This window comes from Narcine bancroftii, chromosome 10 (assembly GCF_036971445.1).
Source record: "Narcine bancroftii isolate sNarBan1 chromosome 10, sNarBan1.hap1, whole genome shotgun sequence".
Classification (NCBI taxonomy): Eukaryota; Metazoa; Chordata; class Chondrichthyes; order Torpediniformes; family Narcinidae; genus Narcine; species Narcine bancroftii.
In genome coordinates, this window is record NC_091478.1 from 76,008,283 (window position 1) to 76,034,871 (window position 26,589).

General features: G+C 40.5%; 1 protein-coding gene across 7 annotated transcripts in view; it reads right to left on the reverse strand.

Moving 5' to 3' along the window:
* The window catches only part of fhod1 (formin homology 2 domain containing 1), a 276,370-nt gene that overhangs the window by 78,460 nt on the left and 171,321 nt on the right, over positions 1–26,589 (reverse strand). For all 7 annotated transcript variants that reach the window (XM_069901429.1, XM_069901428.1, XM_069901427.1 and 4 more), the window contains 2 exons: positions 25,384–25,478; positions 3,486–3,629 (listed from right to left, as the gene is read on the reverse strand). In XM_069901429.1, the coding sequence (XP_069757530.1) occupies positions 3,486–3,629; positions 25,384–25,478 (239 nt within the window). The remainder of the gene's footprint in view (positions 1–3,485; positions 3,630–25,383; positions 25,479–26,589) is intronic.

The following is a 26,589-nucleotide window of genomic DNA, read 5'->3' on the forward strand; positions in this document are numbered from 1 at the left end:
TTTTTTTAAATCAAAACTCCTGATAAAAAGAAGAAATCATCCTGTCCACTTCATTAGCATCCAATTATTTAGGTGCATGGATTTCTGCAATACCTGATGTCCCTATCTTACCCACAATATGCTGGTTATTTCCCTACTTTATTAGGCATAACACCGGACATTCATGCCAAAATCCTTTTGCAATCTATATCAAGGCAACCCATCTGTTTGGCTTCCTGAACTGCAGTATCAATGCACACCATGCCACACGAAGCTCCACGGGCTCAAGTTCAGACAAATAACATATTTGCATCCTTTTGTTCTCCCCTCAATCTAACCACTGTTCCTTTTATGTGTTGCCTCGCATGATGCCTCTCCATGTTTCCTAATCTCTATGTGTCATTAAATCCCCTCCTTCAAAATAACATAAAAGATTCAACTATAACATTGCACCAACTTGCTAACTAAAGGATTTTAATAATATAATGTAAGACATGCATTCAATAACATAGCTCATTTATTGGAATTAGTGAGAAAGTAAAAGAAAAACAAATGAGTAAACTGCCTGACTGAAAATGTGAACTATTCAAGAGAGAGGGAGGATGAACCATATCCACTGATTATTATGATTAATCCAAGCTCTCTGAAGTTTTCACCATGTGTTATTCATCAAAGTCAACCTACATTACAGACACTGTGCCCGACCATAGACCTCTAAATGTCTCGGCTTCAACTTGATGAATTCTGTTCTCCATTTGATCTGGCTTAAAATAAACACTAATAAAGAGCAGGTTTGTGGTTGCATCATGTGGGGCAAAATTTACTTCTTTCTTGTGGAAAATGAGAAGATCCAAAAAATATTAATTCAGCATTTTACTCTCTAAATAACAACTACGAGACTCTGGACTTTTTGCATGCTGATATATTACAATCGTACCAAAAGATGGGAAGTTAGGGGCTCTGTATGTTGTAACAAAGGATGTGCAGAACCTTTAGGCCGGCACCACAGTGCAAGTGCCCACTTGGAAAATAGATTTTGGATTAAAAATAAGAGAAAAAATGTTTCTTTAAACATTAAAAGGCCACATTTAGCCAGAGTAGACAACAACAACTCATTTCCATTTTTCTGCAGATCATCACCTCTCAATTCCTGTCAGTCTGACTAACTGCCTTTCTGTTTTCTGCAATTTATTTGCTGCCAGGATGCTGATCCCATATCCCTTGAACTTTGCCATTCACTGGCATGGCTCTTGTGAAATTCTATCCCTTTTACAACTACTGATGATTTTTGACGGCAATCCATTGGGATAACAAGGCACAGATTGTATAAAGCTCTCGACAATGAGATGGTGAATGGTGCAATTTTTTTTCTTGGTCACCTCCTGACAAATGCTCTCTTGAGCTTTCTTCCTTTTGTAGCGGTGATGCTATCTCTCTCGAGTTCCACTGTAGTTATTTTGTGTTTTTTTAGTGTGGCAATATATTTAGTCAATATCCCTGAAAATTGTACAGCATCACTACTTGAGAGGTCACACTCTTTGGAGGCTACACTGCTATCTTAATTCTCTCTCTGTTTGTTTTGTGTTCATTGATTATGGTGTAAAATTGTTTAGTATGTATTTTAATTTCATATTTAAACTATTTCTTTACCTCCTTAATTATCATAGTTGAAGGTCCCATCTTTCTTTTTCATGATTTAAATTTTATTGAGTTCCTTAAAAATGTTTCCTCAAACCCTTAAGTCAGTGTTAATTATGTAAATCATAATTTACAAAACATAAGCTTATCCATAAAATAGAAATAATAAAGGCAGCAAAAATATCAATATAATAATATGTCTATTTAGATCTAATAACAAAAAACTTCCAAGACCCATTTTCCTTTCTTAGGCATATAATTTGTGTACATATCTTTCTTGAGTAGCATTTTGATTTTCATTCGTTAATTTATTGTGCTCTTTTCTATAATCTAGAGTATGTGTTTAAGATAGAGGGGAAAGACGTGCATGGCAAGTTCATTTTAAAAACAGAGCGGCGGGTGCCTGGAACAAGCCGCTAGGAGTAATGGTGGAAGCAGATGCAAAGGTAACATTCAAAAGGCTTCTAGGTAGGTGATCAATGTACAGAGTACACAGCAGGGGTTTTCAGACTTTTTCTTTCCACTCACATACCACTTTAAGTTATCCCTTACTAATCACAGAGCACCAATGGCATAGGAATTACTTAAGGTGGTATGTGAGTGGAAAGAAAAAGTTTGTAAACCACTGGTCTAGGGGGACATATTTCATGTGCAAACAGCAGATGTTTACTCTAATTTGGGCATCATGTTCAATGCAGACAGTGGTCTATTCTTGTGTTGCTTGTATTCTATGTTCTCATTTATCCGTGGTAAATTTCTACTTGGAAAATTAAGTATACACTTCCTGAGCTTTACTGACCTCCCCTGTAAATTGCCTATGCTACTAGCTGCAATACAAGGGCAGTCATTTGAAACTGAATTTATTCTCTCAGAGGGCAGTGAATCCTGAGGATTCTCTAACACAGAGAGCTGTGGAAGCAAGATCACCGGAGGCATTTAAAGAGGAGACAGATACATTTATGAAAGAGCAGATAATTGGGGAAAACGGGGAACTGACACAGCTGAGGCCTCAGTCTACTCTTCCTATTCTCGTTTTACTCCATTCATTAGTCACTACTTTTCTCCAGATCACTTTTTTGCTTTCTTCAGTCTACTTTTGTTCTTTTTTTAAACCCTATCTGAACTTTCAACCTCATCCCTAATTTACATACTCCATTGAATACAAATCATTTCATCTCATCTGCCCATTCTTGCAAGGGTTTTGAGTGGATCAGAAGAGCTCTGTATACAAGATGCAAACAACAGCTCCATCTCCACCTCCCTGCCTGCTTATTTAGTGTTGTTGGAGTCCATCAACCTTATTACCTTTATATTTCCAACTGCTGCCATAACATCACCCATATTAAATCTCATCACCTATTGTAGTCCACCAGAATGACAATTTTAGGATTTTCCACTCACTTCCTAGATGCCCTTTTTCATACATTTCTCCATCAACATAATGTTGCCAGTTCCACAGCAGTTTATCGTGCCAGGGCTGTATGCTTATTTATCCTTCTAAATGATCCCTTTTTGATAACAAGACTAAAACTAGAAAACTCATTCGTGGAACGCAATTTGCCTCGGAAGATTTTTTTTGTGTGAAGTTGGCCAAATGCCTTCAAAGAACTGTAACATACAATAAAAACAATGTAATGTTATGAGAGGTATCTCTCAATTAATGTCTTCAATCATTTTTAGCACAATTATAACCAATGCTAAATCCACGGGCCATCAATATTTCATCAGTTCAAAGTTCTTTCCCTAGACACGTCCTATTTCTCACCGTTAATGTGAATACGGTGCATAACCTCATCAATTTTACTAAATGATAGCAATATGAAGAGTTGCATATTGTTTCTTTACATTTACAATTAAAAAAAAAATACCTCATAAATGGTAAACTGCTGCTTTAAGTCGGGGTCAGTTCCTTTATTGCTCATGTGCCTTTGAATGATGTTCTCCATTCCCTGTTGCTCAAGACAATCAGTAACATCGTAGAACGAATCCTGGTCGGGAAGAGCTCCGAGAGTCTGTCCAAAAACCAAAGAAAATTCTTTCAAGTCAAATCCTGTCTTCAAAATAAAATATTCAAAGAACAACACAAATGTGCTCTTTCAGTGTCTACTTGGTAATATTTCTTATTTTTTGAATCACCTCTCTGCCTGATACCTTATTCCAAATAAATCTATAAATTTCAACAGCCATTTCCATCTTCAAGGTTACTGGAGTACAAATCCCCTTGACATCAGTTTTCTCAGGGCTCCCTGAGGTCTAATACTGCCTTAAAGTGGAAGCCAATCACTTTCACCCGCCCACCGTTTTCCGAGGTCGTAATGGGCCCTCGTTTACCAGCTAGCCTCCTGGCTCAAGAAGGCAACTTCATTACCATCTCCTCAAGAGCCATTAAAGATGGGCATTTAACCAGGCCTTGCCAGCAATGTCCTGACCTCAATAAATAGATAAATATTTAATAGAATGTAGTTAGAAGGCAGCTGGAAAATCAGTGTCACTTGATAGCACAATCTCTGGCATTGCTGACAAATGAGAGTTGAATAAATCAGAGAGATTGAATTTGTACTGCTTTTTGTGAACAGGTACTACATAGCTAATCTTTTCCATTGGCGGGTACTTGCTACTTGATCATATCAGCTAGAAGTATGAATTGTTCTAAAGTGCAAGTCATTAGTACTAAGATAGGGGATGGGCGGGGTGTCTAGTCTCAATGCCTTTTCTGTTTCAGATTCCAGGAATCTGAGAAAGAACCTAAAAGAACAATACTCTGCACTTGGAACTGGACATGTTTGCGTCATCTTTGAAATGAGCATGGTGAGCCCTCTACTTTCATTGAGGTTGGGATTGATCTTGGAGTGCCACGTACAATTAGCTATTTCTTTGGTTACCATTCTACGTATCTAGATGCATCAGTTAAATACGAAAATCTGCAGACACTGGGGTCTCGTGCAGTACACAAACGTACTGGAGAAACACAGCAGGTCACGCAGCATCCATAGGAAGTAAAAGGCAGTCGACGTTACCTTCTACCTGTCAATCTGCACTCCTCCCCTTCTCCTTCCCCCTTCCCGCCCCTTTTAATTCAGACGTCTGTCTGATTTTCGACATTCCTGATGAAGCTCAGGGCCAAAACCTTTTTTTGACTGCCTTTTACAGTCTAGATGTATCAGGATAGATCTGATCTGATCCTTTGGATACTGCATCATAACTTTGTCTGCCTGATGGTGTTTCTGCTGTTTGGCACTCATGCAGCTCATGTCTTTAACATTTTGCCAGGTTGGTGTATTAATTTTAGGTACACTTGATGTTTCTCCTGGCAAGCCTTCTGCACTCCTCACTCAAACAGGATTGGTCCCAGGATTGGTCCCATAGTGAGATAATAATTAACTGTCAACAAAAGGCCAGAATCTATTAATAAAGATGTGGTAACTGAGAAAATCACGACTAAAATATAAAGAATAAATGTAATTTTATAGAATAGAAATCACATTTAACAAATCTAATGTTGAGAATGTAACTAGCAGGGTAGATAAGTGAAAACCAGTGAAAACCTTGAAAATCCAGAAACAAGATACCACACAAATGGTTGCCACATAAAATAAAGGTTCAAGGGTTTAGTGGTAAAAGGCACAAGCACAGGTAGAGATTGGTAGAGACAGAAAAAACCTGTCCCTTCCAGGCTGGCAGACTGTCACTAACAAAAAGCCACGAGAGCCAGTCTGGGCCTTCAGCTGTCTACAGTGGACTTAGTCAGACCATGAAGACTTCACGTGGAAATCCGAGAGTGAAGCTTAAACTCACAGCCTTGTGACTCAGAGACTGCCAAGATGATCTGAGCAGATTAACTGAACCGGTGCCAAGAGAAAACTAATATCCACTCACTAATAAATTAAGCTTAATGTAATAGTGAAACATGAAAGGCAGTTTCTGTGCTCTACAATAATATCACAATATACATTACAACATCATAAAAAGACCAAGTTCCAACAGCTTCTGTGATTGAAAAAAAATAATCTGCATGGATGTATCTGTGAATAATTACAAGAGAACTTTATCTCCTGTTTTGCATCGTCCGTGTGTTAAGTTTTATTTTATGCTGTGCTGAAATGTATACACTCTCTAAGACGTTCTCCATGCGTTCAATAGTTTAGTCTCCAAGTGAAAGGCCAGGAAGATTTATGCAGAAAGTCAAACTGTTTAATTTACACTTCATAGTAGACTGGGGAAAGTCTCTTACAGCAGCCCTGCTTAAATATTTACAGAATAGATCGAGTTATACATTGTTTGTAATGATCTCATGTTTAACAAGACAATTTATTAAATTATACCATGCCCTCATCTTTCTGATGTTCAGTGACCACAGAAAATCTGGATCCAGCATTGTACACCCCTCAGCTCCTCACTGTCACCTGTAACATCAGGTTTTTCATAGTCTTCTATATCCACAGAATGAGGAACACCACTGACAAAACACACAGACACCATCAATAAGAATCAATGCAAATGCTACCTATAAATACATGATAGACCTTAAAGGGTAGGCAGCTGTAGACAAGCTCTCGTGGAATTAAAAGATCCTTTAAATTTTGCCTTTAAAAGTTTGGGTGTCTTCAGCATTGCTTTAGATTCATGAACTCAAAGAAATGAGACCAACTTCTGAGGATGCATAGACTTCAGAAGCAGAATTTATTGTCACAAAATTCATTGTTTTACAGCAATGTCATTGTGCAAACATTCACATAAACAATAAATAAAAACAGGGCATGAAAAGTCAAAGTAAGGCAGTGTTTTTGGTTCATTGATCATTCAGGATCATCCAGGAATCTGATGGCAGTGGGGAAGATGCTGTCTTTTTGCCACTGAGTGCTTGTTTTAGGCTTCCCGATAGTAGCAGGGTGAAGAGGGCATGGCCTGGGTGGTGGGGGTCTTTGAGGAGAGAGGCTGCTTTCTTAAGATACCGCCTCTTGTAGATGTTCTTGATGAAGTGAAGTCTGGTGCCCATGATGTCACAGACCGAGTTAACAACCCTCTGGGGATTTTTCTTGTTCTGAGTGTTGGCACCTCTGTACCAGACAGTGATGCAACCAGCCAGAATGCTCTCCACAGTACACCTGTAGATCATTTCAAGAGTCTTCGGTGACATACTGAATCTCCTCAGACACCTCACAAAGTAAAGCCGCTGGCGAGCCTTCTTCGTGATTGCATCAACATGGAGGCTCATGGAATTTCAAAGGAGAAATTTCAAAGCTACAATTATTACTTCACTTTAAAAGATAGTGCATTATAAATAGAAAACATGGAATGAAATTTCACATGAGTGAACTGAAAAAAACATTTAGTTTTATTCCACAATTTTAGATCTCAGATCATCGTGTTTAAATGTGATCACAGATTACTACGCAGACCTCAATAAAGAATACAAACAGAAAAGGATAAGTGGGTTGGATATTTTCAACAAAGTGTCAACTTCACTCCTTCTGATCAACCCAAAAGCTTAGCCACTCACTGCTAGTGCGTTCATGACCTCCTGCAGCAGTTCTGTTGAAATATCATTGCTGATTACCAAGAAGCGATATTAATTCAATATTCAGAAGGTATTGTGTGGCTCTACTCAAACTACAAGTGCCAAAGCATTTATTCTTGATTTTATTGATCAAGACCCAGTTGTTTTGTGATTCATTTTCACCTAATATTCCCAAGAATGTTGTACATTTGGAGTTGGCATTGTTCAATTCATCACATCAAGGGAACTGCTATTTTCTACACAGAACTCTATAAAGAAGCCAAAGAAAATTAAAAAAATACTTTTCTGCCTACAAAGCAGAATTAACATGCACATAAATTTGACTAAAAAGTAACACCCAAGACTCTTGATGACAGGAACATCAAGAGATGTAACCTGATGTTACAGGTGACAGTGAGGAGCTGAGGGGTGACTTTCTCCTATTCTCCCTCTCTCTCATCTTTTATTTTTGAACGCTTGTAAAACTGTAAGGCATGGTGGGGAGTCTGACTAAGTAAGCAAAGGATTAAGGAATTGCATAGCTAATGCATACAAGAAAAACACAAAAATTTCAGCTACTGGAACCCTGAGCAAACAATGGGGAGCTAGAGGAACACTGGCTCTATCCTCAGAGCCCCCCACCACCCAGGCCATGCCCTCTTCACTCTGCTACCAGTGGGGGAAAAAGTGCAGGAGCCTAAAGACGAGCACTCAGGCGCACAAGGACAGCTTCTTCCCCGCTGCCATCAGATTCCTGAATACTCAATGAACCAAAGACTCTGCCTTACTTTTCCTGCACTAAATATAGTTTTTATATTCTTGTTGTAAGATGGTTTATAATATGAAGGTTTGCACTGTGACGCTGCCACAAGACACTGAATTTCATGACTTGTTCATGACAGTAAATCCTGATTCTGATTTTGCAGCAACTCAGGCAGAGTCCATGGAGAGAAGTGAATGGTCAAAGCTTTATCAAGACAATAAAAATCCATGTTCTTTTTTCTGTTCCCTGAAATAATTAAACTGTTTGTTGAGGTGGCTTCTCTATACAGTAGTTGTTAAACAAATGTAAACACAACAGTGCAATACAAGATTATTTGTTTACATGTGTACATTATGTACAGTTTTTTTTTCGCACTACCAATAAGTGGTAATTCTGCCTTGCTCTTGGAAATGAGGGATGTCTGTGATGCCATGTATGTACTCTGTCAATAAATCTGAAATCCAATCGAATTACCTACTTGTTATTTAGAAATATTGGGAATAAGGATGAGCCAGACCAAGCCTATTGTAGGAGACAATGGTTGATGAGCTCGAACGTCTGTGTGAAAAGTGGATTGCAAAGTTTGAGGGATATGGGCCAAGCTCAGTCAAGTGGGATTAGCTTAAGAGGACAAAGTTGGACTGAAGGACCTGTTTCCATCCAGTAAAATACTACGACTCATAGGCTGGAATACGGGCTATGAGTGTGGCTTTGGCCAAGCGGGAACAGAACAGAGACTTGGAATTACAGAGCAAAGTGAATGTGAGTTCAAATTCTACATAAAGATCACAAATTTGTAACAAAGAGTGATTCAAATCCAGTAACAATTGGCAGGACAATTTCAGGCTGAGCTGAGAGAAGAACAAACAGAAGTAGGAGTCGTTTGGAAGCACACATGCAATGATGACCTTCACTAATAACCAAGTGGCAACTAAAGTATTTATTAGAGGGACTTAATAAATATTAGGCTGACATGAAAATTGAGTCAGAACTTGTAAGGTTTAAGTTGACCAGACCCCACACACAAACATTGCCCTTCTCAACAAGTGGTAGCATTTCTCATGGAAAACCATGCAAGCAAGGTAAAATCTCATATCAACTTAGCACTCCAAGCCCAGTCTGCAAAAGTCCCATGGACTAAGGGTTACTTATAAGTGTTATACAGCCATTCCACAGTGTCAGCTTTTGGATGGCACAGTTATTGCTGCGTCTAGCGCAACGCTGTTACGGAGCCAACAATCAGGACCTGGGTTTGAATCCTGTGATGTCTGTAGGAGTTTGAATGTTCTCTGCCTGTACCTCCAGGTACTCCAGTTTTCTCCCACCTTTCAAAAAATGTAACAAGGGTTGAGGGTTCATTGGGCGACACGGGCTCATGAGCCAAAATGTATGACTAAATTTAAATTTTAAATGCAAAATTTTATATTTTTTATTCATAATATCTTGTTTTACCAATATTTATAAATGAATTTTGAAAACTAGATTAACATGAACCCTAGTACTAGGTGAGGAATTCTAAGCATAGGAAAATATCAGATTCTTTCGAGGACTTGCCAGATCGGTGCCACAGCTTTCCCCTGTGGGGAGTCTAGAACTCCAAGGCATAATAAGGGGTTGGTAACTACAGACTGAGCTGACAGGTCACTGAATATATGGAGTTGTGAATCCAGAGTCATTGAGTTTATTCGGAAGATGGATTGTGGTGTGATTGAGTAAGGAAGAGGAGTTGAGTCCAAGATGAGATCAGCCATGAGCAAGCTTAATAGGTCAAATGACGTACTCCTCCTGCTCATGTGTTCTTTATAGTCTGAGAAATTGGATGGAATTTAAAAGAATATTTATAGCTATGAAATACAGAGTAATTAGACCACATCGATTGTGATCTAAAACAGTTTGAGCAAGTAATTAAGAGAGAAGTTTCAAATGTGTGTTTTAAGTACAGTAAGTAATTTTGATTTTGGTCTTTTGTAATTTCAAAGAAATACCACCTTGTAAAATTGCCTCAAAAGTAATGGAGTGAAACCATGCTGAAAGCATTAGTTAATTGGTTAATAACGTTGTACAATCAAAACAATGAATTTAATTGGAGAATCACATTGCCAAATGAAAGGGTTTAGCAATATAAGGAGACATTCTGCAGAGATGTGAATTAAAGCTACATTAGATGTATTGCCAAAACGCTCGATCTGTAGCCAACACACAGTTTTGTGTTAACTCGTTTGCAGAATTAGAGTAATATTCTACAGTACAGAATGAGATCCTTCAGCCCAACTTGTCCAAAATTGTCCCATTGACGTATGTTCAGCCATGTCTCTCTAAACCTTTGCTGACCATGTACCTGCTTAAATGTCTTTTGAACTTTACAACTGTCCCAATTTCTAACATTTCCTCTGACTCCTTGTTCTGCACACCCACCCACCACTGGGTGAAGGAGACCCTCAAGTCCTTTTTAATTTTTTTCCCACTCATCTTAAATCCACCCCCTCAAGTTTTAAATTCCCCTATCCTGGGAAAATATTTACTTGACTATACCCCTCATGATTTTATAAACCTCTATAAAGTCCCCCACCTACACTCCATAATGTTCCTCATAATTTAAGCTTCTCAACCCCGGCTACATTCTCATGAATATTTTCTGCGCCTGTTCCACCTTAATGGTATGTTTCTTGTAGCTGGGAGATCAAAACTGTACAAGTATTCCAGATGTAGTCTTACTTATGCCTTGTACAGATATTACACTGACATTTCTGCCATTTTATTCAATGTCCTGACTGTTGAAGGCAAACTCGACAAATGAAGGCAATGTCCTGACCGTTGCAGGCAAGCTCGACAAATGAAAGCAATGTCCTGACCGTTGAAGGCAAGCTCGACAAATGAAGGCAATGTCCTGACCAGTGAAGGCAAGCTCGACAAATGAAGGCAATGTCCTGACCGTTGAAGGCAAGCTCGACAAATGAAAGCAATGTCCTGACCGTTGAAGGCAAGCTCGACAAATGAAGGCAATGTCCTGACCGTTGAAGGCAAGCTCGACAAATGAAAGCAATGTCCTGACCGTTGAAGGCAAGCTCGACAAATGAAGGCAATGTCTTGACTGTTGAAGGCAAGCTCGACAAATGAAGGCAATGTCCTGACCGTTGAAGGCAAGCTCGACAAATGAAGGCAATGTCTTGACTGTTGAAGGCAAGCTCGACAAATGAAGGCAATGTCCTGACCGTTGAAGGCAAGCTCGACAAATGCCTTCTTAACCACTCTTTGTCATTATGATCACAGAACTATGCACCTGTACCCCCAAGTCTCCCTGTTCTACAACACTCTTCAGGGTCCAACATTCACTGTGCAAGTCCTGCCTAATTTAATCCTCAAAAATACAACTTGCATTTTCTGAATCAATCTACAGCAGCCATTGCTTACCCAGGTCATCTAGATCCTTTAGTAATCTTAGTTAACCTTCACTGTCCACTATACCATCAATTTTGGAGTCATCCCCGATCCATTATGCGGAGTAGATTGCTATCCAAGTCAACAAGAAAACGACAAATGATAGCTGGAATCAGCACTAATCCCTGGTCATAACTTTCCAATCTGAGCAACTAACCCTCCACTACTGCCTATAGCCCCTTATTGTCAAGCCAATTCTGTATTGAATCTGCCAGTTTACCCTGGATCCCATGTGATCTGACCTTTCAGACTAGCAAACGATGTGGAATCTTGCCAAAAGCTTTGATAAAGTCCATTTAGACAAGACCTAGCCTTTCCAAATGAAAGTAAATCCTGCATCTCAGTATCTCCTCCAACAATTTACCCACCACTGATGCAGAAAGGTAGATGCACCCCCAGGTTCTGTCTTTTAGTTCCCTAGCTTATCCTCACAGCCTTTTGTTTTTAAACATGAAGGCATAATATTAGCAAACCCTTCAGTCATCCAGCACTTCACCTATGCTCAGCAATGATACCAATGTCTCTTTCTTCCCGAACTTCCCACAGTGTGCTGCAATCCACTGGATCAGGCCCTGCGGATGCACCTTCCTTTCCACGTTATAAGACCTCTAGCATCTCTTCTTCTGTAATGTGGACTCGTAAATCTCGCTATTTATTTTTCCCCAAGATTCTCACCTTTCATGTTTCTCCGTGGTAAATGCAGATGAGCAATACTCATTTAGGAACTCAGCCATCTCCTGTGGCAACATATGTAGACAAACCTGTTGATCTTTAAGGGGTCCTACTCATTCTCTATTTATATTTTTGCCTTTAATCTTACGATTCTCCTGAACATTAACTACCAGAGCCATCTCATGCCTGCTCCTCACCATAATTTGCCTCTTGATTTCAACTATCTATACCTAAAATGTGCCACCTTCTTTATTTTGAGCAGATCTTCAATGTCATCTCAAATTCCCTCATCTTGCCATCCTTGCCTTCATTCTCATTTTAATCATTTGACGCTTGAATGAATACATGTGAGTTCTAGTACTAATGATGCATTGCGATTGTTGATTGGGCAAAAGAGATCTCTAATGAAGGAGTTTTCATGCTGGCATAAGTACAGACTGTGTAGTAAGGTTGACAAGGATGAGGAAAAAAATAACTAGAGAAGTTGACAGCATAAGAAAGCATTCTTTGAGCCAAAAGCTATAAAATGAACCAGGCTAGCACAATAGTTTGTATAACTTGCAGAGTGGTTAAACTATAAAGCACATTGGGGAACACCTAGGAAGGTAAGCCTCGTTATCAAACAAATATCCTCTTGTCTCCCAGTTTTGAAAGGATAATGGAGCTGGTTAAATGTCTTCGATAATAAACAGAACTCTATTAGTTTCTGAGGTCCTGCATTGGTTCATACTCTTTATATCAGACTTCAGAAAATCCTTGTTCAGTCTCAGGTGAAGAGATTCTTCAAACAACATGGCTTTAGCTCTACTCAGCCCTCATCTGCATATCCTCCATCATCTGCACATCTATCCTGGCCCCCTCCACCCCCCATGTGCAACAAAGATAGGATTCCTTTTGTCCTCACCTACCATCCATCAACACAACATCCTCCGGACATCTCCGCCACCTACTACGTGAGCCCACCACTAGACATGTATTCCCCTCTCCTCTCCGCCTTTTCATAGGGACTGCTCCCTCCTTCACCCTCACCACCACTCGGGGCCCCAAACGGTTCTTCCAAGTGAAGTGACATTTCACTTGTGAATTTGCTTTCGATGTGGTCTCCTCTGCATCAGAGAGACTGGACGCAGACTGGGAAATCACTTTGTTGAGCACCTCAGTTCTGTCCACCACAATAGCGTGGATCTCCCAGTGGCCACCCATTACCTGTCCCATTCCCTTCCTGACATGTCTCTCCATTGTATCATGCACTGCCAGAGTGAGTCCACCCACAAATTGGAGGAATAACAGCTCACCTTCTGACTGAACCCTCCCTTCCCTTGTCACTTTTCCCTAACTCGGTCTCTCCATTTCATCTCCTTTTGCACAAAAATGATGTTTTTACCTCTCCCCTTATCATATCCAATTAACACCTTTTGTTGGACTGGATTCCTCCTCCAGCCAACATTGTCTGAATTCTGAGAATTCCTACTTCTGGCTCATTCTCATTCCTTGAAGAAGGGCTCAGGTCTGAAACATCGGCAATATATCTTTGACTCCACTGGACGCTGAAAGACGGGCTGAGTTCCTCCAGCATTTCAGTGTTTTTACAGTCTCAGGTGAAGTACAAGGTTGAGGAGATTGGAAACTGAACTCAATTGGACCTACTTTTTATGTGCTGATTTTCTAGTTAAAATTACAACTTATCCCAAAAGTTATAGTGTAGTATTTTGTCATGTTTATGGATTTGAACATTTGGATGTTTTATGTTTTAGACTATTTTGTCTCAATTGAAAGATGATAATTTAATGTTAACAAGTTTCTGTCAAGTTTATAGTCATCAGATTATGCAACGATGTTACAGCGTTCTCTGGTCCTCGGTGCAAAACACACAACCAGACAAAACACACAAATTGGCAAACAATACATATGTAGTATTCATCAATACAAACAAATAAATAAATATTGTTCTGGAAATTTAAGAGTCCCGGATGGTTAGTGTGAGCAGTTCCTTTGGTCGCTCAGCATTCTCACTGCCTGTGGAAAGAAGCTGTTCCTCAGCCTGGTGGTGCTGGCTCTGATCCTCCTGTATCACTTTCCCAACGGGAACGTGAAAGTTGCTGTGTGCAGGGTGGAAGGGGTCCTCAATGATTTCAAGTGCCCTCTTCAGACAATGATCACAGTAAATCATGTCGAGGTGTGGGGAAGGGAAACTCTAGTGATCCTCTTTGCCACTTTTATAGTCTATGGATTAACTTCCAATCCATTTCTCTGCAGCAACTGTACCATACTGTGATTTTTTTTAAATTTAAATTTAGACATACATAGGTAACAGGCTCTTTTGGTTCCCAATTACACCCAATTGACTTACAACCCCTGGTATGTTTCGAACGGTGGGAGGAAACCAGAGCCCCTGGGGGAAACCCATGCAGACATGCAGGGAACATATAAACTCCTTACGGACGGCATGGGATTTGAACCCCTGTCTGATCACTGGTGCTGAAACACTGTTGAATTAACCGCTGTGCCAACCGTGCTGCCCCTGATGCAGCCGACCAAGACGCTCTCAATAGAGCTCCTGAGGGAGTTTGACATGAATGCGGCCGGTATCCTTGCCCGCTTCATTCTTCTCAGGAAGTGCAGTCGCTGTTGCACCTTCCTGACAAGTGAGGAGATGTTGAGTGTCCATTATAGGTCACTAGTTAAGTGAATTACAAGGAACATGGTGCTCTTTACTCTTTCCACTACAGAACTGTTGATGTGTAGTGGTGGGTGGTCGTTCCTGGTCTTCCTAAAGTCCATGATCATCTCCTTCATCTTGTCCATGTTGAGACTCAGGCTGTTACCCTCGCACTATTTCACGAAATGTTCCACTTCTCTATAATGCCACTCATCGTTGTTGCTGATGAGGCCAACTACTGTTGTGTCACCTGCAAACTTGATGACATTGTTGGATCTGGATCTGGTGATGCAGTTGTGGGTCAGTAGCGTGAACAGGAGTGGGCTGAGCACATAGCCCTGAGGTGCGCCTCAGCCATGGCAATCTCGATGTGGTCTTTCTGTTAGGAAGCCCAGAATCCAGTTACAGAGAGGGGTGTTGAGTCCCAGCAAGGACAGCTTCTCCACCAGCTTCTGGGGAATGATCGCATTAAATGCCGAACTGAAGGTGCATCAGGACAAGGGAAGGGACAAGGCTATAGCATCATCTGTGGAATGCTTTCTTTGATAGGCAAATTGAAATGGGGAGGTGTGCTTTGATGCGTTCCATCATCAGACACTTGAAGCATTTCATAATGCTGGAGGTCAGTGCCACAGAGTGGTAGTCATTGATGCCTGTTATTATTGCCCTTTTGGGTACTGGGATGATGGTAGCTATCTTGAACCCTGTTGTCTAGTCCTGCTGTCTTGTGTGGGTTCACCTCAGATAGGGTTCTCCTCACCTTGGCCGCAGCTATGCGGGGAGCCCGTTCATCAGGGAGGCATGGAGCTTTCTTCAGCGTCATCCTGTTCTTCTCATCAAACCATGCATTGAACATGTTCAGTCTGTCCAGAAGGGAGACGTCATTGTCCTTAACTTGCAAGGTTGACTTGTGATCCATTAAACCCTTTATCCCTTGCCACATACACCTCATGTTGCTGGTGCTGCATAGCTGCCTGTGGATCTTCTGTGCGTACCAACGCTTTGCCTTCAGAATTACATGGGAGAGTTCAGCCCTGGCTGATCTTAGTGCCATCCTACACCCTGTCCTGAAGGCAGCATCATGAGCTATGAGAAGAGCCCGGACCTCTGGTTAGCCCTGGTTGTGAGGCCTTTGATCTCGGTGACATCCTCAACGCACGCTGATGTAGCCGCCGTGTACTCCTCTATGTTAACATGACCGTTGAAGGGTACCACCTGCTGAAACAGCTCTTGTCCATGGTCTCAAACCAGTCTTGTAGCACTTCTGTGGCCCCCTTTCCCCAGTTATGTCCTGGTCTCCCTGCAAATTGACCTAGTTTTCTTTGCCAGCGGTCTGTATGTCAAGGTTAGCAGGACGGATATGTGATCCAAGAAACCAAGGTGGGGGCAAAGTGCAGCCTTGTGCACACCAGGGATGCTGAATGTTTTGAGGATATTCTGAATTGAGGGTGTTGATACTGTTTACCCCTACTACAAAATCTGTTGTCGTAACAGCCACAACCTGCAACTATGTTCACCATTTCAAATTAAAATAAAAATACTGCATTTGTACAATACTAACTTATTTCTAAGTATGTAGCAAGGGTGAATCTGTATAATTGATACATAGAATTAATTTTCCCAGCCAACTGTTATGACTGTAATGCTCGCCATGTAAATGACATGCAACAACCATCACTGTAATACTATTGTACATCAGGACATTGTCTTTACTTTAAAAAAAGCCCATGCATCAACGAAAATTGACCACCAGGTCTGAAAGCAAATGAGATAATAACATTCCAAAGAAAGGCCAATTAAATCATGAGCTGGAATCAATTGCAGAACAATCAATGCTATAAGACAACTTCACGGAATAAAATTGCATTCAGAGAATCAAGATGAAGGATACAAGTCAAGATGACTCACATTCTTGGAAAGGACTGGGGGAAAAACAAGTAATGTGTACTTAAGATCAGGTGTTGATGTAGGGGTTGCAAGCGGTAGATATAGGTTGTGGAAGACACTTTGGTAGAGGTTTGAAAGAAAGAGTGCAGGATATATTTCCCCACATCCCATTCTGGAATTCCCCCGCTTCAGTCCCAAAACCAATGTTTATTTGACTCGAAGGAGGTTCAAGGATGAACATAGAAATGACAGCACAGTACAGGCCTTTCAGCCCACAATGTGGTGCCAACTCATTTATATCTATGGAAAAGACCTATGGAAAAAAATACAGCGTCACTGCCGGAGTGCTCCCCAGAAGGGTTTTACTGCCCAGTTCAAATGCCGTCGACTCCACAAAGGCTGTAAATGTCCGGTTAAAGGAGCCAATAGTGTTTTATGTAAAATCCTGTGACTGTGGGGTCAGCGTCCAAGATGGTGGCACCTGTGTTCAGCAGCGGCCTTAAAGGGTTGCAGTCTCTGAGGAAGCAGCGGACCTGTTAAGAAGGAAAAGCAGAGGAGATGACCCCTAGAATGGTGATCACAGTGATGGACCAGCGAAGGTCTCTGCGGCTGAAGGACACACACAGGTGGTGAGCTGTTGGCAACTTCTGGGTGAGGAACCCACACAGGCTTCGGGCTGCTGGTCAAAGGGCTCACACCAGGCCACTGAAGACTGGCCCATGAGAAGCAGGTATCAGAACTGGGATTCGAAAGAAGGGCTCCCAAAGGGCACTGAAGGCTTCCTCATTGTGTCGGAGGTTTGGATCTGGGCACGGGTTGCCAATAGATTGATTTGAACTGGAGTCTTGTGCGGCTGCAGAGGTTGTGGGAGCACCAGAGGTGAATCCACGGACCCTCAATGACTCTTTTGCTTCTCTTTTTTTGACTGTAAGGGGCAGACTAACGGCAATTTTATGTAACGTGACATTTCTGTTTTATTACATGCAGGGGTGCAGTGCTATCTTTTTAGGTGCTGGAGTTCATCAAAAACAATCAAATATCCTAATGTTAATTAGTGGCATTTTCCCCTGCCAGCCTCCACCCCCCTCCTCAATACCTGCTACTATAAAATACCCTGTATTCAGAGTCGGCGTCATAACAAATCTAATAGAGGGACATTAGGGTAGCCACAGGAGGGGGGGTGGGTACTGGCGTATCCACACAAAATAGCACCTATGGCAGGGGTAGCCAATGTGTCAAAATATACGGCGACAAGGTGGTCTCACGAAACCTGGCCTCAGTGGCCGCTGTTATATAGTCAGGATAACATGAACTATTTAGTAACCACATAAGAATACACCCTTCTCACTATAGTAACTGTAGAGCACCATGGTGGGGTGTATGTATGTATGTGTGGAAGGCATCAGTACGCAAAATCTCTTCTGTAATTTGAATCTTGCATCTCCAAGTTGTTTAAGAAGCCACCGGAGACATAACACAGAGACATAACAGCCGCCATGTCACATTTGGCATTGTATAATTGAGAGCAAACAGTAGGACGAGGAAGGGGGACGAGTGTACCAGTCGTGGAAGAAACAGGTTCCTTGTATGTCCAAAATAATACTCAGCGGAGTGGGGGAGGGGGAGGGGTGGCCATGACACCGACCCTGCCTGCAATTAATATGCAGCCGCTGTTAAACTCCCCACTAGTTAAAACTGTTTATTTATTTATTTATTTACAGAGGGGCTGGAGCAGTGCTCTGTTGAGCTCCAGCAGCACTGCACCCAATTGCATGACAATAAATTGTATTTGATCTACTCCGCAACAAATGTAACCTTTCCCTTCTTTTCTTTTTCTTCTTTGGCTTGGCTTCGCAGACGAAGATTTATGGAGGGGTATGTCCACGTCTGCTGCAGGCTCGTTGGTGACTGACAAGGCAGGCACGGTTGCAGCGGTTGCAAGGGAAAATTGGTGGGTTGGGGTTGGGGTTGGGTGTTGGGTTTTTCCTCCTTTGTCTTTTGTCAGTGAAGTGGGCTCTCCGGTCTTCTTCAAAGGAGGTTGCTGCCTGCCGAACTGTGAGGTGCTAAGATGCACGGTTGGAGGCGAGATCAGCCCAATGGGAGTGGTCAATGTGGCAGGCACCAAGAGATTTATTTAAGCAGTCCTTGTACCTCTTCTTTGGTGCACTCTGTCTCGGTGGCCAGTGGAGAGCTCGCCATAGAACACGATCTTGGGAAGGCGATGGTCCTCCATTCTGGAGACGTGACCCACCCAGCACAGTTGGGTCTTCAGCAGCGTGGATTCGATGCTTGCGGACTCTGCCAGCTCGAGTACTTCGATGTTGGTGATGAAGTCACTCCAATGAATGTTGAGGATGGAGCGGAGACAGCGCTGATCGAAGCGTTCTAGGAGCCGTAGGTGATGCCGGAAGAGGACCCATGATTCGGAGCCAAACAGGAGCGTGGGTATGACAACGGCTCTGTACACGCTGATCTTTGTGTGTTTCTTCAGGTGGTTGTTTTTCCAGACTCTTTTGTGTAGTCTTCCAAAGGCGCTATTTGGCTTGGCAAGTCTGTTGTCTATCTCTGTCGATCCTTGCATCAGATGAAATGGTGCAGCCGAGGTAGGTAAACTGGTTGACTGTTTTGAGTTCTGTGTGCCCGATGGAGATGTGGTGGGGGGCTGGTGGGGAGCTGGCTGATGGAGGACCTCAGTTTTCTTCAGGCTGACATTTTGGCAGTTTCCGCAAAACAGGACGTCATGCGCTGGAGAGCTGGCTCTGAATGGGCACCTCACAGTGATAACCCTTTATCTTTCTTACATCCATGAGTCTATCTAATGGCCCTATTGCACCAGACTTGATGAGTGGAAATATTCCCCAAATAAAGTGGACAGATACATGGTAGATGAAGTCAGCACAGCTCAGGCCACACTGCAGTGCACGGATGGAAAAATAACCACAGATACTTGAATGTTTAAAAAAAGAATGAATTTTGTTATGTCATTTCTTAAAGGTAAGAGCAGAGGGAGGTCATTTACCCTCAAACATGTTCAGCTTTTATTTTTGAATATTTTATGTTTTAATAACAATAATACATTGAATATAAAAATCATAGAAAACGATTTCAAATAAGGTCGGAAAATGCTAATTAATTTAAAATTCCACATAAATCTCTTCTACCATGTGCAAACCAATTATAGCCCAGGAAAGAATCGCCTCATTAAAAAAAACAGCAACAAAACCCATCTGGTCATTTTAACCCTCCCAATTTATAATCCCAGTAAATTTACCCATGGAAATTCACGCAACATCACCTGACCAACGAATATGCCCATTAAGATTGAAAAAAGTATTGAAGTCTCAGCATTAACCATTTTACTTTTTACTCAATGTACTCTGCCCAGTAATCTGATAGTCAGGTTTGCCCGACGTAAGTCCTCCTCAGTTTTCTGCAGGAAGGAGAGATAATTAATCTTATATAGATTATTCAAATTATTATTAAATTTAATCCCCAAAAGACTTCATATCGGATCTGGCCAAATTAAACTGACTGCTATATTGATATTGGGTATGGTCTCCTTTGCCCTAAAGTTAAATTCTCACTCCTGTCCCAGTTTATTTTATATACGGAGTCTTTCCCATAATTATCCAGTATGGTCTTAAGTCTAACCAGAGAGCCGGACGGGTGAGTGAAATATATGAATAAATCGTCAGCAAATAAATTTATTTTATATTCTTCCTGGTCCACTTTCAACCCCTTTATGTCTAGCTCCCATGAACATGTTCAGCTTTTAAACACAATATGAGTGATTTGAAGAATGGCTTCAATTTGATTTTCACAGCAGACCCTCGAAACCCTGGATTCATCTATCATTCAAAATCTCTTTCAGCCTTGGGCAGACATTACGCCTTCTTTACAATTCCAAAGATTCACAACTTTCTCGAAGTTTCTCCACCTCTTAATCCCAAGACTAGTTGCAGGCTCCCTTCCAGGAGAAACATCCTCATACATCTTGTCAAATCTAAGGAAATTATAAGCTTCAGTGTTTAACATATGCAGTCAGGTGATGACTACCAGCCCCCCCACATCTCCATCGGGCACACAAAACTCAAAACGGTCAACCAGTTTACCTATCTCGGCTGCACCATTTCATCAGATGCAAGGATCGACAATGAGATAGACAACAGACTCGCCAAGGCAAATAGCGCCTTTGGAAGACTACACAAAAGAGTCTGGAAAAACAACCAACTGAAAAACCTCACAAAGATAAGTGTATACAGAGCCGTTGTCATACCCACACTCCTGTTCGGCTCCGAATCATGGGTCATCTACCGGCACCACCTACGGCTCCTAGAACGGTTCCACCAGCGTTGTCTCCGCTCCATCCTCAACATCCATTGGAGCGCTTACACCCCTAACGTCGAAGTACTCGAGATGGCAGAGGTCGACAGCATCGAGTCCACGCTGCTGAAGATCCAGCTGCGCTGGATGGGTCACGTCTCCAGAATGGAGGACCATCGCCTTCCCAAGATCGTGTTATATGGCGAGCTCTCCACTGGCCACCGTGACAGAGGTGCACCAAAGAAAAGGTACAAGGACTGCCTAAAGAAATCTCTTGGTGCCTGCCACATTGACCACCGCCAGTGGGCTGATAACGCCTCAAACCGTGCATCTTGGCGCCTCACAGTTTGGCGGGCAGCAACCTCCTTTGAAGAAGACCGCAGAGCCCACCTCACGAACAAAAGGCAAAGGAGGAAAAACCCAACACCCAACCCCAACCAACCAATTTTCCCTTGCAACCGCTGCAATCGTGTCTGCCTGTCCCGCATCGGACTTGTCAGCCACAAACGAGCCTGCAGCTGACGTGGACTTTTTACCCCCTCCATAAATCTTCGTCCGCGAAGCCAAGCCAAAGAGAAGAAGAAGGTGATGGAGAAGCAAACAAAAAAAAGAGCAATGTGAATGAATGTCTTCACTGAAAATAACAAGAGTATGTACGACACTCAGATCACAGCTGGATCCTGCATTCAAGATCTGACAAAGAAATTACATAGGACGCAGTATCGACACACTATGAGACCGATCTTGAGTGGAAAGGAGTGGAATGGTAAGCAAAGCTGACAAAACTTTGAAAGGTGACCAAAAAGGGACTTGATAAATGAAAATAAGATCATGTCTGATGAACAATATAAAGAGAATTTGCGACTTTTAGCAAGAACTTTACATTCATCCAGAAGTGTGATCATTACCTATAATGGTCTCCAAAGTACAAAAAGTATGATATTTTACATTTTAATTTTTTTAAAATTACATTTTAATTTTTTTAGTTATTATTTTTAACATTTTAATTTAAATTTTATATTTAGTCATACAGCATGGTAACAGGGCATTCTGGCCCATGAGTCCATGCTGCCCAATTACATCTGATTAACCTACAACCCTGGTACGTTTTGAAAGGTGGAAGGAAATTACAGCCCCCGGGGAAAACCCCCCACAGACACAGAGAGAAGGTACAAACTCCTTATAGACAGCATGGGATTCAAACCATGGTCCTGGTCGCTGGCACTGTAACCGCATTGGGCTAGCCGCTACGCTAAGCGTGCCACCCCATATCCTAATGACATGAGATTTTGCTTTGGGAGAACTAATCTTATCTTCACAGGAACAGCATTAATGCGCAAAGGTAACTATCAGCTCCAACAGCTGAATGAAATTTGAGTAAAGTTAGAGCAAATATATTCTCGAACTAGCAAATTTTTTGTGGGTGGGGCCAGGGAAATCACTTCTTGGTTGTAATAAATATGTATTTTGCAGCATAAACATTCTTCAATATAAACATAATTATGCCATTGTTGTTTCCAGGGGGAAAAAAATGACCAAAAAGCTTGCGTGGTCTCCAAAGGTATAAATCATTAGAAAATTGTGAAAAATAGTGTTAAAAGAAACAAATTTTATGTAGAAGCTAAGTATTGGCTAATGCATAAATATAAGGTGACAAGTGTGGGGAGCTGTATGCATTCATATTGTATAGATAGAATTTGAATTAATTAAAATTAGCCCTTCCCTTAGCAGAGGTGACCATAAACTAGAGAACATTGGTTTAAGCTAAGAGGCTTGGAGAAGATTTGAGGAGGAATTTCTTTTCACTTCAAAGTTAGTTGGAATCTGGAATGTACTGTCTGAGTGGACACCAGTTTGGAAAAATCTAGACATGCAGTTGAATTGTCAAGACATAGAGGGCTATGGGCAAGCACTGGGAAATGGATAAATGTTGGATAATCTTTCCCAAAAATCAAGTCCTAAGTTCATCATTTATTATAACTAGGCTTTTTTTGTATAATTGGAGAGGACACTGCAAATATTAATGACACTTTGGGAACCTCTTGCTATTAGTCTTAAATTTTCCAACTTGAGCCTCTGTCTCCCTGGTCAGTTGGACATGGTGGGCCACTTTCTACGCTGTATGATTCCAAAACTCAATGCATTAAGTATTGTTGATCACCTCAAATTGGGAAAATTTAGCAAATTTTAACAAGAACAATGAAAGAATGCAAGGGTGGGCTAATGGGGTAAAAGGGTAAGAGGAGCTGTTTACTTCAGAAAAATACAGAATCTGGAAGCAAAACAATGAAAGGAAATGCATTTTTAGTGGGAAGATTTTGAATGGAGTACAGAGAATATGATGTTCCAGATAGCCAAATCATTAAAAATAAAGTATCTCAAGTAGATAAGACAAGAAATGAAATGACATAATTTGTTTTATATCACTAGGCAGGGAATGTAAATGCAGGATGATAATGTTAAAGTCCAAAGGAACTTAACTAGGATCTAGAACCATTCCTGGTGCATTGTGCAATGTTAAACAGTCCATTATTGAATGATTTTTTTAAATGTTAAAGGGTTTGATCTCATATTAATGAATGAGAAAAGAGACTTAAGAAGTTGGAGGACTCCAGGGCAAAGACGATCATTAAAACTTACTAAAGAAATTTAAAAAACAAAGGTGTTTATTATACCTGGTTAGAATGTAGCCTAAGCTAGACAATGGAATATATAAAGCCCAATGCATTATTTGAAAAGGTAATTAAAAACCCATTGAACAGAAATACAAAATAATGAAGGAATCAAACTGGAGAGTGGGTTTAGACCAATGGTTCTTAACCTTTTTCTTTCCACTCACATACCACTTTAAATATTCCCTATGCCTTAGGTGCTCTGTGATGAGTAAGAGCTTGCATAAGGTGGTATGTGGGTGGAAAGAAAAAGTTTGAATCCTACCTAATTGACTCATTATGTGCATGGTTTCATAACTCCAAAGGAAATGGGCCAATGACAATTGTTCTCAAGCCAAATATTTCAGTAACAACTGGGTCTACAGCTGTGATTCTCACCTTCCCTTCCCACTCACATCCCACCTTACTAATCACAGAGCACTGATGGCATAAGGATTACTTAAAGTCGTATGTGAGTGGAAAGAAAAAGGTTGAGAACCATTGGTTTAGACCAAGTGTTCATTTTGAGAAAATTACAACACAAATATGACAGAATAAATGGGCATGCACTGTTTAGAAAGCCTTTGAAGTGGTATATTTGATTGAATACAGGAACCCGTATGAAGTCTTGAAATCAGTTATTTGATAAGCTTTGGTCTATCTTGTCTCTTTATTCTTTTATGTATTGAATGCCCTCTTCATGCGGGCAGTTATTTTGTTCTTCTCATGAAATAGTTATATAACTTTGGAGCCAAATCACACTACACTTGTGATTTTTTTTTAATGTGTTGTTTGCAGCAAAAGCAAAGCATAAATAACTTTGAAAGCCAGGAATGCCCAGACTTTTACTGAAGCCAATTAATGAGTCATATTTCCTTCATTAATAATCTGTACCCAGTTCTATTCAAAATGATCATTTCTAGAAAAATGCAGTACATAAGTCATTAGAGAACCTGAGCCTTCATACACTCATTATCTTCAAACACCGACTCATGAACTGGGTCTCAATCTAAATGATTGCCTTGTACTCTCCTGTGACAAACTATTAATTTATACATTAGGTGCTCTCAGCATTTTTCATAAGTGAAGGGGAAACATTCTAGTTTTGTGTCAGATTGTAATCCTGTTTTAGGAGTCATTTGTTTCCCCAAATGTCTTGAGAGATTGGGCAATGATTATTTCAGTATCAAAAAACCTGGAAACAACTCTCATCTTTACCAAGTCAGATGAACTCAGCCCAAATCAGAGGGAAATAAATCTTCACAGGGTATATGTAAGCGAAAAGATGACGAGAATCTGATTTGTCCATTATGTTCTCTGCACTCAAGAAGTCTTGCACACAAATAAAGGCTATTTTGACACAATAGGAAGGCCTTTGCCAGTAAGAATGAAAACATAGACCAACAGCAAGTCACTTTCCTTGGCGAATAGAATAAAATTGCTAAGAATAACAGTCATTTTGTTATTATTAGCTCTATCAGGCACTCTCTTCCGATTACATTATTTCACCAGAAAATTTTGCAAAACCTTCACAGGTTTTAAATGTTATGTCCTACACAATGAACAACATTGGATGTAACAAAAATTAGAATGTCTTGAGCCTGTGAAATATAAATAATGATATAAAACCATGCTTGTTATTTCATTGAACATTAAATTCCCTCAGCTGCAAATTACCACATGTATTCAATGGTGATGAATTTTTATGCAATGCATACTAATTAATGAAAAGCATAAACAGTGCCTCAGAGAATCTGTCCACTTGCGACTCATTGAAAAGATGGCTGGAGTAACCCAATGCTGGAGGAGAGGTTGAAAAAAAACCACAACAGGTCGTTGCAGTGTTAAATGAAGAAGAAACGCAAATCCCATTTACCTTGTTGATAAGTGTCATAGTGAAAACAAGCAGCTCAGTATCAGCTCCATTCTTCTCCTCCAAAATTTCAACTAAACTTGTCCATTTCTTTGTACCTGAACAAAGAATTTTAAAAGTTTGGTTAGTTAAATTTTGCCACCAATTGTTCCAAAGAAGCAAAACTATTATGAATAAAAAAAGGTCTTTGAAATGTTTAATACCCAATCTATGTCAATCATTAAAAACTGTGTCCTGTGTTCATTTTAATAGAATGAATACGACCAATCATCGAGAGTGATGAATACGGCCAATCATCGAGAGTGATGAATACGGCCAATCATCGAGAGTGATGAAAGTAACCACCTCAATAATGATAATTATTGAGCTGATTAAAGAATATTTTTACCTTCAATCATTTCTGAAGATCAAACTGGTTTTATTTTTAAAAAATCACTATTCTTATTTTAATATATGTCATTTATTGAATATTCTATATTTACCTACCACTCCTGCCCTTGAATGTGCTCTTTATCTGGATGCAGAGAAGGCATTTGTTTGCTACTTTTCAAACATTTAACTTTGGGCCTTGCTTGTTAAATGAATTAAATTACTCTATTTATGTCCTACTGCCTCAATTCTTACTATTTTACAGAGATCAAAACTCTCCATTCTTCAGCGGGGTACTCATCAGGGTTGTCCTTTCAATCCATTACTTTTTGATTTGATACTAGAGCCCTTAGCAATTGCTCTTCAAGATGATAGAGATTTTAGAGGGATCCAGAGAAAAGGTATTGAGCACAAGGTTTATTTATATGCAGATGATCTATTGCTTTTTGTTTCTAATCCACAGGTTTCCTTGCCTAGTATATTAGCTCTGTTCTGTAATATTAGTCAGTTTTTGGGGTACAAGTTGAATCGACATAAAAGTGAACTTTTACCTATGAATGGTTCGATATTAAGTTATGCTCATTTTCCTTTTAAGATTGTGAAAAACCTATTTACCTACCTTTGTATTACAATTACTAGGAGCTACAAATATCTTTTTAAGGAAAAAAATGTCTATTTTATTTATTTAAAGAAATGAAAAAGTTAAATGTCAGAAAAAAACTATTATTTGTTAAACCATTATTTACCTGCAAGTTGTTATCATTTATAACTGCAGAATTAGGATTATATAGATAAAATTTAATGCAAACGATTAATTTATACACAGTGGTACATTAACTG